Raw genomic sequence first — 14,609 nt, forward strand, 5'->3', positions numbered from 1 at the left:
AAATATAAATATATAGGGATTGCAGTTAATTTTAACTGTTAATGATGTAAAGTTCAAATTAGATTTTTAAATGACTATGAATAATAATGATTATATGTAGGAATTAGTTAATTTAAAAAAAAAATGTTTTCGATCTAATATATTATACAATAGTTAATAGGAATCTGTGAATGGCGAATTACAAGCACTTCGGTAGAAATTATGATTTGATCCAATGATGATATTTAAAGTGAATAAATACAAGTGAAAATTCAAGTTTATAACGTAATAAAAAATATTATTTATGCAAAATTTTTAACTATTTTTATGTTTTTTCTATTTTTGAAATATATTTCCATTACAACTTTATATTTTTTCTATTTTCTAATTATCTTTCGATAATTTAAATGCAAAACTTTAGAAGGGTTTTGTACTATTACATGCGTTGTAAGCAACATATTAGCAGTTTTAATTGTAACAAAAGGAATATATACGACGATAAGAATACGATTCATTAGAATATAGCATACGAAGTATATAGCATATAGTACATACAGAATCTAGTAGAAATAGAAGGAAAATCGAGCCACATAAGCTTTTTTGGAAAAATGTTTTTTAATTTTGCTGAAATGTTTCAATAATAATAACGTTGTAATAATAAAAAATGATAAAGATCATTTATTTATCTTTATAAATAGTATAGATGAATCGATTTGATATAGATGAATAGATTTCAGCAAAATTATAAGTGTTACTTAGATAAGCAGATCGTTTTGATTTGGAATCATTTAATGAAAATGAGGAATAAAGAATAAAAGAGAAGAAAAAAAAAAACAAGGGCAACAACAAAAGATTAAACAAAACAGGACATGTATACGCTGTATGTACGTATATAGAGATGTGCCAGTAATGTTGACCATTTATGGTACAACAAGAGCGATTACTGGCTGTGATGTCACATCGCACCTTGATCCCTCGTATCCTCATAGTCTTGTCGTCGATTGCCCTCGTCTCTCTCTCCACCTGTTCATTCGGAGGCCTTTGCTGCAGAGATTCCAGCGTTGCTCTACCTATATCTTGTATTGGTTCTGGATGATTTGGGATGGAGGTTGATATCGAGGAAGATTTAAATTGAACGAATTGTTCGTCGTTCAAAGGAATGGACATGGAAGTTTGTTTTTCTTCGTTCTCTATAAGAATATTAGTTGATACATTGGTACTGGAATGGTCAGGAGGAAGTGGATTGTTATCACTTGAAACATCGGTCCAGGTAGGATGGCTAGAATTCATTTGGGTTTCTGAAGTTAATTGAAGATTAGTCGAAGAGGATGATGGCTTCGAAGGCAAGCTTGGCTCGGTTATCAAGTTTTCAGTCATTTTATATGTAAGCTGCAAGATGTTATCCGGTTTCTCCTCGTTCTCGCTCGATAAATAAGTACTATAATCACGCCAACTACAAATGCCACCAGGCAGGTCGGTCACGAGGCATTCCGTACGAGGTGAACCCAGTAGAGATCGCGAATTATCGAAACAGCGCCCTGAACCACCTCTAGATCCACCCCCATTATTATCGTCGTCATAACCGTGATCCGGTGGATCACGATCACTGGAATCCTTTTTATTGTTCTCAATCGAATCATTCTCAATATGGTGAGCTAAACTCTCAAACAGATCTTTTTCGGCTTCATGATAAGGATGTTTCGTCGGCCAAAAACCACCATCGAGAGAAAGGAATTTCGATCGTACCGTATTCAATGTTCTCTCCTGAATCATCGCTGATTTCAGTTCTTTTTCTTTATCATGAGTAAGAATAAGAACGTCGTCAGCAATATAGAATCGTACTTTTGGACGATTCTCTGCAGAGGGATCAGTTTCAATGCTTTCTTCATTTTCATGTAACTGCTCGAGATCATCGATTATCGCAGGACATGATTTTATTTCCAAAGAAGGTTGCTCCTCGATTTCTTTCAATGTATTTTTATCTTCGTTCTCAATTTGCTCGATGTATTCCTTTGGATCAGTTGTATCCTCATTAATATTCTCACTTGATTTTGAGATTATATTATCTTGCGAAAAGACGATATTTGTAGAAGCTTTTTCATGATCCGATATATTTAATTTATCTGTAATAATTTCTACCACGTTGGAAGAAAGTGTAGAATCTAATGCTATCGTTTCGGGAGTTACGCTAATTTCTTTTTGTTCAGTTTTGTTCTCAAGACATTTCTCACATGTGTTGTCGTTAACGTTACCTAGAAAAATTTCCTGTGGTTCAAGTTTAATGTCTGTTATCGATGTTTCTATTTCATGTGCAATAAGTTCTAATGTTGCCGGTTTAATTTCAGTTTTTTCAGTAATTTCATCTTCTTTTTTAATCTCTTTTTTCTCAGTTTCTTTATTACTCAAAGTATCTTCAGGTAAATGTTTAGCACTTTGCTTTTTTTTCTTCTTATCTTCCTTTTTCGATTTTTGCTGGGTTTTTCGATCTATTACTGATTCTTTTATTTCTGGATTTATAGCAGACTGTGTAGATCGTTCATTTTCTTGTAACGCTTGCAAATCTTCATCAATTTTGTCATCACGTTCCTTTAATTTTTCTTCTGAAATAAATTTCTCATTTACTTCTGGCTCAATTTTTGACTCAGCTTGACTATGTTCAGATATTTCTTCCATTTGTTTTTTATCACTAGATATTTCTATCCGGTTAGTTTCTATGAGAACCGATTTTAAATCGACTTGATTATTTTCATCTTCTTTATGTAATTCTTTTCCATTTGTAACAGTACGTGTATCTAATTTTTCTTCCTCGATAAATTTCGTATTTATATCTGTCGTCTCAGTTCCTATCAATACAGTTTTAGAATCTATCTGATTAGTTTCTCCATTTTCTTTACGCGACTTTTCTATATCTTTATTATCCTCTGTATCCTTATTAACATTCATCTTTGATTTATCCTGCATCGCTTTTTTATTTTTCGACTTATTTTTTAATTTACCAATAGATTCATCTTTCTCTTGTTTCGGTGTTCTTGAATTTTGAGAATCTTTTATTTTTTCACTACTCTGATTTTTGGTCGTATCCATTTTCTCTGTTATTTGATTGTTTTCGTTCGTGGTTGTTTTTTCTTTCTCCGTAATTTGAGTATTTTCTGTCAATTCTTTATCTACTTTAGGTTTCTTACTTTCACTTCGTTCTACTGATTCCTTCCACTCGTTCTTCCCTGATTTATTCTTCTTAGATCTTTGTTTTTTGCTTTTACTTTTTTCTTTCTCCACCGACTCTTTGCTTTCTTGATCTGAAATTATGGTCTTCTCTGGACTAATTTCATGTTCCTTATTTGTTTCGGAGGTACAAATTTCCGTGGAATTATTACTTTGCTTGTCAGCCGTTTTTTGTTCTCTGCTACTATCTTTATTCACTGGTTCTATACTTTCTTGATCTGAAATTATGGCTTTTTCTAAATTAATTTCATGTTCTTTATTTGTTCCAGAGACACAATTTTCTATGGAATCATTATTTCGATTTTCAGTTGTTATTTCTTCTTTATTCGTTTCTTTCAATTTTGCTTGACTATTTATATTCGGTTCTATCGTGACATTATCTGTCTCTTTTATTTTTACAATACTAACTTCTTTAGGAATCTCTTCTTTTTTAGAAGAGATTTCTAATTTTTTGTTACTTTCTTTAGTTTCTACCTTGTGATCTTTCGATTTAGTATTGCCTTTTGTCTTCTGTTTTCGAGACTCAAATTTAGTGTCCTTTTCATATTCTTGTTTCTTTTCATCAATAACTATTTCTGAAGTTTTATCTTTAATTATTATTCCCTTAGTTTTTTCTTTCACAACAAGCTTTTCATCTTTTTCTTGTACTTGTTTTTCAATAGTTTCATTATCATTACTTTTCGATTTTGATTTACCCTTTCCTTTCTGTTTCTGAATTTCATTTTTTGTTTCTTTGTCCTGATTAGCTCTCGTCTTAGATTTCACATCTGCAGGTATTTTTTGTTCGATCGTATCCAAAGTAGGATCAGTTTTATTTTGAGTCGTGTTTATAGTTTCTGCGACGAAATCATTCGATTTATGGTTTCTCGATCGAGATCTGGATCTTCTGGATCGTAACTCTTTTCGATTTATAAATTCAACGAAACCTTGATCGTCGACATGAACAAGATTTTCTATAGGTGCTGATTGAGGACTCTCTTCTACGAAAATCTGTACTTGAGGGAGATGTTCTTCCTTCGTTAGATGTTTTTCATTTTTAATTGTACACTGCTCAACGGATGGAAGTAAATCTACTGTGTCATTCGTTTTTCGAGCCACAATAGCAGCCCACGAGTCTGTTTCTACTGTTGAAATAGGTTCTGTGTCCAGTAGATCAGTTGTGGAAATTTCCATATCTTCCATAGTAGATTCTATATTTTCTGAAGATTGCAAAACAGTCGGTGCAGATATTTCTTTTTCTATTTCTTCTACCCATGATATCACTTCGACTTTGGAATCATTGTTCGTAATTTGGACATCAGGAGAATCTGTTTCATCGAATGATACACTTTCCTTGATTTTAACATTGTTATTCTCAATCCCTTGTTTTGATATTATATCGACGTTTGTTTTTATAATATCATCAGTAAGTGATTCGTCGGATTGAACTTCTGCTTTCAGTGGTAATGATTTTTCAAGAATTGTTTGTTCTTTACTTAATTGTGGTGAAGATTTATGAGAGAATGTTGCTAAATAGGACTTACTATTGTCTTTGTTAGCAATTTCCTGCAAAACTTGTGAAGGTGATTCTGAAGAAGTTTGTTCATCTTTAGTTACGGATATCGCTTTCTTTTCTTCAATCTTTTTCTTCTGTTTCTTTGGTGTCACTTCTTTAATCGATTCCTGCTTTTCCAACTCCTGTTTTTGAGAAATCTTTGGAGATGTTTCTTTTATGACTACTGGAATTGGTTTAGTAAGTTTTACATCACGACTTGTATCTTGTAGTGCAGTATCGACAATTGCAATTGTTTTTATTTGCTCGGCTGGCTTATTTGAATCTGTAGTATCTTTCGTGCTAATTACAGAAGTCGATGATTTTTCATTTAATTGTAATTGATTATTCTGTTTTAGAACTTCTTCTTTTGAATCGTCTGATTTGTTTGTTTCTGTTAAAATCTCGGATGACACTGTATTCTCAAGTTTAAGGTCAACGTTCAAGGTAACATCTACTTTATTTGCTATTTCTTCCTGTATCTGATCTTTTTTAGTTTTTACTTCATCTTTTACTTGTTTTTTACCTTCTTCTTTTTGACTTCGACTTTCAGATTTATTCTGTTTTTTGCTCTTTGATTTTGATTTAGTTTGTTCCTTCATCTTTCCACTCTTACCAGACTTTATTTCTTTTTTCGAATCTCCTGATTCTATTTTATCGTCATATACATTCTGATTCATACTTTCTATAATAATTTTGTTTTCAGACAATTGTTCTTGTTCTCCAGATAATTCTTTTCCTTCCAGTATTTCTTTACTTTCGAATTTTATTTTATTCTCCAATTTATCTTCGATTTCTAATTTAACTGGATCCTCCAGTTTTTCTTTCTTTTTTGATTTCTTTTTATCTACGAATTGTTCGTTTCTTTTTATTTTTTCTTCCTTTTCTAATTCTAATTTATCTTGCAGTAATTTATTCTCTCGTATTTTCACAATATCGTCTAAGTTTTCTTTGATTTCCAGTTTCTCTGATACTTCTAATGTTTCCTTCTTCTCGGATTTTTCTTCATCTACCAATTTTTCCTTTTCGTTATTTCCTAATTTTTCTTCTTGTTTTTCTAATTTTTCATGTTCTTTCTGTAATTCTTCCAGTTTGTCTTTTACTTTTTCTAGTTCTTCCAATTTCTCCTTTACTTTCACTATGTTTTCCAAATTTTCTTTGATTTCTAATTTATCTGATTTTTCCAATTTTTCTTTCTTTTCTAATTTTTCATCATCTGTCAACTTCTCCTTTTCTTCTGTTTCCACTTGTTTCTGTAACTCTTCTTTGTCTTTTAACATTTTACTTTCTTTCTGTACTTTCTCTTCTTTTTCTTCTATCTTCATTGTGTCCTCTAATTTTTCTTTGGTTTTCAATATCTCTGATCCTTTTAGTTTTTCCTTCTTTCCTGATTTTTCTTTACCTGTCAACTTTTCTTTTCCTTTTTTCCTCTCTTGTTTCTGTAATTCTTTCTTCCCTTTTAATATCTCATTTTCTTTCTGTACCTTATCCCCTTCCATTTTTAATGGTTCTTCTACTGTTTTTTCTATTTCTAATTTCTCTGGTTCATCCAGTTTGACTTCCTTTTCTAATTTGATTTCAATTTCCAAGCATTCTTTCTCTTCTATTCTCTCTTGTTTCTGTAAGTTTTCCTTTACTTCTGTTATTACATTTTCTTTTATAACTTTATTGTCTTCTGTCTTTACCGTGTCTTTTAATTGTTTTTCGATTTCTAATTTTTCTGGTTCCACCAGTTCATCCCTCTTTTCTGAATTTTCTCCATTTGCTAACTTTTCGTTTTCTTTCATTCTCTTTTGTTTCTTTAACTCTTCTTTCACTTCTATTATCATATTTTCTTGCTGTACTTTCTTGTTTTCTATGTTCTCTACGTCTTCTGATTTTTTTTTGATTTTTAATTTTTCCGATTCCAACAGTTCATCTTTCTTTTCTGAATTTTCTTCATTTGTTAACTTTTTGTTTTCTTCTATTTTCTTTTGTTTCTTTAACTCTTCCTTCACTTCTGTTATCATATTTTCTTTATCTACTTTTTTGTTTCCTATTTTCTCTATGTCTTCTGATTTTTCTTTGATTTCTAATTTTTCCGGTTCCATCAGTTCATCTTTCTTTTCTGAATTTTCTTCATTTCTTATCTTTTTGTTTTCTTCTATTTTCTTTTGTTTCTGTAACTCTTTCTTTACTTCTGTTATCACGTTTTCTTTCTCTGTTTTCTTGTTTTCTATTTTCTCTATGTCTTCTAATTTTTCTTTGCTTTCTAATTTTTCAGATACCATCATCTCTTCTTTCTTTTCTAATGCTTCTTTATCTGTTAACTTTTCTTTTTCTTCTATTATTTCTCCTTTCTGTAACTCTTCCTTTACTTCTGTTATCACGTTTTCTTTCTGTAATTTTATGTCTTCTATTTTCACTATATCCCTTAACGTTTCTTTGATCTCTAATTTTTCTGGTTCTTCGAATTTTTCTTTCTGTTCTAATTTTTCTTCATCTGTCAACTTCTTCATTCCTTTTATTTTCTCTTCTTTCTGTAACTCTTCATTTTCTTCTAATTTTTCTTTCAATACTTCACCCTGTTCTACTTCCATATCTTTTAACATTTCTACGACTTCTAACTTCTCTTTTTCTATAAATTTCTCAATTCTTTCCTTATTTACAACTACATTCGACGTAACTTCCAGATCTTCAAAATCATCATTATTAATAGGTATTTCTTCATCTAAAAAGTCCAACCAATCTTCAGAAGATTCTAAATGTACAGATTTCTCTTCTACCAAACTTTGCGTTTCTTTCTGAGATACATCTATTTTATTCTCGTTTTTGTATTTAACAGAAATATCTTTTTCTTTCGTTTCACTTGAAATGGATATCTGTGTTTTAATCGGTGACACCTTACATTCTTCTTCTTTTATAAACGGTTTTTCATTGAAAGACTTCTCTTCATGCAACATGCTACTAGTAAGAAGGTTTAATTCGGATTGAACTATTGTCGATGTAGTCGGTTTCATTTCATTCGTATCTTCTTCCCAATCATCATCATTTATCACCACTGGTTCATCCAAAAAATTCATCCACGAATCATCAGCTTTCAAACTTACAGTTTGAGTTGAGTTGAGTTCAGTTAAGTTATAGTTGACTTTTGATTGATTTTTATTAGTATCAGCACCAATATCTTCGTCTTTTGATTTAACAGGACTTTCATGCACGTCAATTATCTCGTTTATTTTTGTCGAGGTTACATCATCATCTTTTTCAATTATTTTTATTTTACTTGAAATATTATCTACTGGAAGTATTGTATCTACAGAATCAGTGGAAGATGAAGAAATAGATTTCTTCGTAATTGCTTGTTGAGATTGTATCCACTGTGATTCGAACTCATAAAAGCTAATAACTGGATATTTAGGAACGTCTGCAAGCAAAGATATTATTTTAGATTTTTCGTTGATTGTTTCTTCGTCGTTGCTTTTCTTTTGAACCTGAGACTTTTTCATAACAGACTCTTGAACAATCTTCACAATATTATCTTCACTAGAAACGGAAGGAATATCAGGTATACATGGTTCTTGTGACACTTGCACAATTTTATAACGTCTGCAAAGTTCGTTCTCCGCCTTAGTATAATTATGATAATTTAACCAATAAGACTTAATTAGCTCTAATAATTGTTCGTTGCTTCCTCGTTGATTGAAATTAGAATGACTATTAAATACCTGTTTAATTTTATTATCATCATCCCCTTCTTTTATCATTCTCTTCTTAGCTTCCTCTTTTTTAACGGACTGACTTTCATCAATAATTTTTTGTTCTTCCTTTTCATATAAACTTACAAACTCATTTTTCTTTTCAATTTTTGTACGTTCTTCGGATATTTTCCATTCATCTTCGAATTCGATTGAGTTATGTACATCATCGACGATAGTACTGTTCAAAGATTCAGAATTCTGCTTTTTCAAATCCGTATCAATGACTGTCTGTATAGAAATACTTTCATCGTCACCGAACGATGTCATTTGGCTTTCATCGAGTGTTTCCTTCATCGAATCGCTAGACATGGATATTTCGTTACGATATTTTCTCCTATCTTTAATACTACCGAATAACGGTGGTTCATCGGATTCAATAATTTCAGAAAAAATGGGAACTATGGGAGATTGATTGATAGTGTGAGAAATTTGACAGGACGAATCTTGTTCAGCAACGCTAATATAATTAGCAGGAACCCTAGCATATGTTGTGGTTAGACTAGCTTCTACGGTCTCGGGTCGCAAAGATATCACGTCGGAAGATTTCGAACCTACAGTTTTGACTAAGGGAACGTTCTCTAAAATTTCAATCGTTTTAACGGATTTCACGTCAGGTGGTTTTATCTGCATTGTTCCTGTACCAACGGTGGTAGTTACAGTGGTTACTGTTTTTTCGATAATGAGAGCTTTCCCTACTTGCACTGGCGATGGACTGCGTGGAACATCTGATTTCAAACCATTGTCAATACTTTCGATTTTATTTTCTTTCAATTCAGCTTCTACGTTTTCACTAATGTCGCTATTAACACTTAGCAATTCTAAATCATTGCTATGATTAACACGTTCGACCTCCTCCTTTCTTTGATCCCCTTTTTCTTCTGCAAATTCTTCAGTTTCTTCTACTTTAGGACATTCAACATTAGCTTGAATTAATTCGGAATTAATATTATCCTCGTTTATTTTGGACACTTGTATTATTTCTTCGATACTCAGTTCATTCGGTCCCGTATCATCTTTACAAAGTGGCTCCATATTGAACTTATCTTGATCTTTAGGAGTAGCAGGTGTCTCTGATAAAATCTTTTCTTCCGTTTGCTTTTTATCTTCAGAGATTATCTCTTCTTCGAAAGAAGCTGGTGGTTCTTTTTGTTTAACTTTTTTTGGCAAAGGCATATTTTTGGTCTTAGATGTCTTCGACATTTTTTTCGTAGATTTGACTTTTGTATCTTGCTGAACAATAGTCGTTTCTTTGGAATTAACTTCTGTTTTGACTTGTTCCGTTTCTTCAACAATTTCAAGAGAAGAAGCAGTATCGGTCTCACTTAATGAAATAACGGATTGTGTTATGGATTTTTCTATAGGTTGTTCTTTTGATTCCACCATGTAAGCTGAAGGTAATTGTTTTGTTAACGTTTTATCCTTTGATTCTTCTTGTTGTTTTACCTTTGAAAGAGTTGGCACAGTTTCTTCCTTCCTTTCAATATTGCTAGAATTACCGTCGTCACTACATTTTGAGTTATCTTCTGGTTTTATTTCTTTCGCATTTACCTTATCGTCACTCCTAGATGTAATATTTTCCAAAACTTCCTCGATACTCTTAACATTAACTCTTTGATTCTTCTTGATGGCTTTTAATTTTTCTGTATAAGCTGCAAAACTGTTGATAATTTCTTTCCTTTTCCAAGATTCCTCAACAAGTTTGATAATTTTTTTAGTATCCTTTTCAAAGTTTTGCTTAACAAAATTCTTAACGCAGTATTGAGATAGTTGTTCAGGTTTCTCATCAATTGCTTTGATATCGGTCGTCTTCAAATCATGTATATTTTCTTTACTTTGTTTAGGACTATCGACTTTGTTCTTTTTTCTCGATTTTGCGTCTCCTTTGGATTTATTTGATTCTATTAATTCAGATTCGGATTTTACATTTATATCTTCGTTTATTGGAAGCTCGACTTTTTTCGAATTTCCTTGAATATCCTTTTTACTCTTGGTATGTTCTTTGTGTTTTTCTTTTTGGACTTTAGCTTTCTGTTTATACATATCTTCTATTTCCTTTAGAGCTTTGTCAATTTCATCATCGACTGTCTTATCTGATTTCTTCTTCTTTTGCTTACGTTTCTTTTCTAATGGTCCTTTCGTTGCTCCAGTAGTATCAGGTGTTTGTTCTTTAGATTGATCTTGTTTTTCCTTTTGCTGTTCCTCCTTTTCTTTACGTTGTTCTTGCTTCTCTTTTTGTTGTTCTTGTTTTTCTTTTGGTTGCTTTTGCTTTTCCTTTGGTTGATCTTGCTTTTCCTTTGGTTGATCTTGCTTTTCCTTTGGTTGATCTTGCTTTTCCTTTTGCAAATCGTGTTTCTGTTGGTCTAACTTTTCTTTCTGTTGATCTTGCTTCTCCTTTTGCTGTTGGCTTACCTTCTCCTTTTGTTGATCTTGTTTTTGCTTTACATGCTCTGATTTTTTCTTTTGTTGCTTATTTTCTACCTTGTCTTCTTTCTTAGCAGCATTTATTTTTTGCGTTGAAACTGTTGGTAAATTTTGTGATCGAGTAACTTCTTTCGAAGGAGTAATTTCTTTCTCAAAAACTTCTTTCGATTTTTCCATGGAAATCGAAGCTCTTTTATCTTGCGTATATTTTGATTTCTCTATAGATCGAGATTGAAGTTTCTTCTTTGTATCTTTCTTCTTCATAGTATCCCAATCATTTCCTCTAGATTGTTTCGATTGAATCCTTTCTACATTTTCTTGCTCCTGAGGATTTATCGTCGGCTGACTCATTGGAAGATCATGTTGAACCGATGCAATTTTTGGTGACCCTGAGCGTCCTCTGATGTGCTCTGTCGTTGATCTATCTATTGTTGATTCAGTTCGAGAATGAAGACCTTGAGAAAGAATTTGAGCGTATGAAAATACTTGACTTTTGTTTTCTGTATTACTTGATACGCTCGTATTCTTCTTTTCAATATTATCTGAATTTGTGTTATCATCTGTGTTTACGGTATCCAAGGAAACATTTTGTTCGTTATTAGATTCACTTTGCTCGGTGACATTAGACGTCGGGTATGACGATATTTCCAAATTAGAAACTTCAAGAACTGAAGAAGTTTGAGAGTCAATCATTTTTTCATCTTTGGTATTTTCCGATGCGCTTACAGGACACTCATGTTGTTGTTGTATATGAGACTCATGACATATGGCAGTCGTTGGTAGAAAATTATTTTGACCAACATAATGATTTGTTGTGTAACCAGCCATTTGACTATAATGTTGCGGAGTGATTGCATCGAGTTGTATTTGCTGATGAAGTTCGACCGGTGCGTAAACGTATGATCCTACGGGATAAGCACCAAGTTGGGACCCTATGAATCCCACTAATTCGGTCATAGGTTGGTGTATATATTCGTAAGTCTCAGTCGTTGGTGCTTGACTTTCTATGTTGTCATAATGTTTTTCCTCGAGTACGTCACAGTGTTCTAAAGATTCATTAGACCAAGTATTACTAGTCTCCTGTGAGAAATTTTTACTGTTATCCTTTTCAATAACCGTTTCCTGACTTTGTTCATACAATTGTTTGTCATCAAATGACATTGAACTTTCCCTTGGCTTAATCGATTCTGATTCAATTATTTGAGTTTCATTGCTATGTGTTTCTGATAACGCGAGATTAATCGAATTACTTTCAGTTACATTTGAATGCGTATTATGAGTTTCTTTCGTTAACGGATTTGTATCGTTATCCATCGAATCAGAAGACTTAGATGTTGCGTGAGTTCCTCCTCGAAGTATATCGGCATAGGAAGTGGAACCAGGTACCCAAATAGGGCTAGCAGATCGACCTCTCTTATCATCGCATGGAGTCAACGTATTCTTCACATTTTCAGATTTTAATATTTGCTTCTCTGTTGCACACGAGACAGATGAACGTGGACTTCCATGTTTCTTATTAGTTAGCACATTAGATCGAGCAGTTGATTTTCTTATTGGAGAACGTCCTCGACGAGGAATTGATTCGACTACCGTGATGACAGGAACACTATTCAATGTGCTATCGGTTACAGTTCCTTCTTCCACTTTTGGTGTTTGTACTTCTTGCTGAACCGAACGAATTGGATTTTCATTATCGCTATTAATCTCATCCTTTTGCATTTGAATCTGTGCGAGTTTTGGCTGAATATCTTCGACATTTTCTACTTCGATCGCTTTCTGTTCAGAAAGTTGCGTTACGTTGTACGGCAATACCTGAATTGGTAGGGGACAGGAAGGAGGAGGTTCATCCCGTTGATTTCTGTACGGACTACAGCCTCTTGAACTTGGACTGGTACGACCAGCGGCTATATCGGCATAGGACGCCTGCCCGGTGAATCTATACTCGTCGCTGGCTACATAGTACTGATCCACGGTAAGTATCTGATTCATCAGGATCCTGACACGTTGCTTCCAATCGTCCATCCTTTGTTGTAGGCTCTGCATTATCCACCGCGGGGTAACAGCCAAAGAACAACAATGGAATAATTTACGTCAATTTTTGAGATATTTTTTATAACTTAATATTTTGGGGCTTGGGGCCTAACGGGGTAGGGTAGAGGAGGCAGTTACTTTCGTCGCAGAACTTGGTTGATATATGGCGCGTTTAAAGAAATAAATAAATATATATATATATATATATATATATATATATATACATATATATATACATATATATATACACATATATATATACATATATATATACATATATATATATATATATATATATATATATATACACACACACACACATATATATATCTGTGTATGAAGAAAAAAGAAAAAGAAAAAAAATAACAGTAGATATTGCATGGACTTTCCGAAGGAACATAGACGCAATTTGATTAGCGAAAAACGGGCTTTTTATTTGCTTAATCTCTTAATTAGACTATACTCTTTAATATGAGATTACAGCTAAACTATATGTATATAATGAAGAAATGAAATCGTGATATATTTCATGTAGCCCATTATGTATATAAGTAACTTTGTTCAATATAGAAACTTAGTTAAAAAATCTTGGTATACTAAAAACATTGGATCGAGCGATCATCAGTGGATAAAGAGAATGTAGAAGATGATTACACTTATTGAATATATTCATTAATTGTTAATCATCATTATATTATCATTATCCTTATCTAGATTGAAATGTGTAGTATGGGACATCGTCAATACTTTCAATTATCGTTATCGATAAAACGGTCAACGTCAGTCGCATGGATTTTTTGAAAAAACTGTAAATTATATTATCGAAGTGCGATATTCGTGATTTCGATGAATCTATGCGGGAAGATCTGCCGTTGTTTATGGACATTTCTGATAATTGACAGCAATGACGATGACAGGAACAATTGATTATAAGGTAAATTTATTGTCACGGATCCAGAAGTTCTGGGTCAGGAGTGCCTCTTTGAACAATGAGCTTCATTCTTTCGGTAAACGAATGGATCTTACTTTGCAATGATTTAATTTTTTCTCGATAAATCTGTTGCGTTTAAATTTTGTTAAATATAAGCACGCGTAACACGTCGAACGAGCGAGCGAGAGAGAGAGAGAGAGAGAGAGAGAGAAAGAGAGAGAGAGAGAGGGAGAAGGGAGAAGAAAATATGATATAAACGTGTTATCAGATTTTAGGCACAATTTGGTTATTTATGAGGTAAATCAAAAATATGGGAATTAATGAGGGAAGCGGAACGATTGTGATGACGACAAAATGAAAGCCGTAGAAGAGCGTATGAGGATCGTGATTGAAAGGATAGTGATAGGCAAAAGGTTTGGCAAACAAAATAACGTAAATAAAACAGCTGGTATATACATAAACGAAACAGAAAATAAATAACTCCAAATTATCATACACCATTATAATTTGTTTGCATATTGATTTGCGTTCAGAGGTCACTTGATTTCTTTTCTGTTTTCTTCTGATCTTTTATTATTTTTACTATTTTAAAAATATTTTTTGCTTGATTTCAAATTCTATATTATATTTAGCAGCGGTAATTCGCCACGTAATTACACGTAAAGCTCTTGCAACGGAAATAACATTTTACCACATAATTCACGTGAATGTGTGTGTACACGAATAAATATGTGCTATGTGTTGCCTGATACGCACG

General features: G+C 32.6%; 2 protein-coding genes across 3 annotated transcripts in view; both read right to left on the minus strand.

The window, feature by feature from the left end:
• Positions 1 to 5,953, minus strand: part of LOC122626868 (nesprin-2-like) — a 29,294-nt gene extending 23,341 nt beyond the window's left edge. Inside the window, exon 1 of the mRNA XM_043807326.1 lies at positions 946 to 5,953. Within this exon, the coding sequence (XP_043663261.1) occupies positions 946 to 5,412 (4,467 nt within the window). The 5' untranslated portion in view covers positions 5,413 to 5,953. The remainder of the gene's footprint in view (positions 1 to 945) is intronic.
• Positions 5,954 to 6,969: 1,016 nt separating this feature from the next.
• LOC122626867 (nesprin-1) overlaps positions 6,970 to 14,609 on the minus strand; it is a 47,211-nt gene continuing 39,571 nt past the window's right edge. The window contains exons 34-35 of one of the 2 annotated variants that reach the window (XM_043807324.1): positions 7,175 to 12,927; positions 6,970 to 7,109 (exon numbers count right to left, since the gene is read on the minus strand). In XM_043807324.1, coding sequence (XP_043663259.1) covers positions 7,031 to 7,109; positions 7,175 to 12,927 — 5,832 coding nt within the window. In that variant the 3' untranslated portion in view covers positions 6,970 to 7,030. Of the gene's footprint in view, positions 7,110 to 7,174; positions 12,928 to 13,329; positions 13,979 to 14,609 lie in introns of those variants that run through there. The other variant, XM_043807325.1, reaches the window with a different exon arrangement.

This window comes from Vespula pensylvanica, chromosome 2 (assembly GCF_014466175.1).
Source record: "Vespula pensylvanica isolate Volc-1 chromosome 2, ASM1446617v1, whole genome shotgun sequence".
In the NCBI taxonomy this organism is placed as follows: Eukaryota; Metazoa; Arthropoda; class Insecta; order Hymenoptera; family Vespidae; genus Vespula; species Vespula pensylvanica.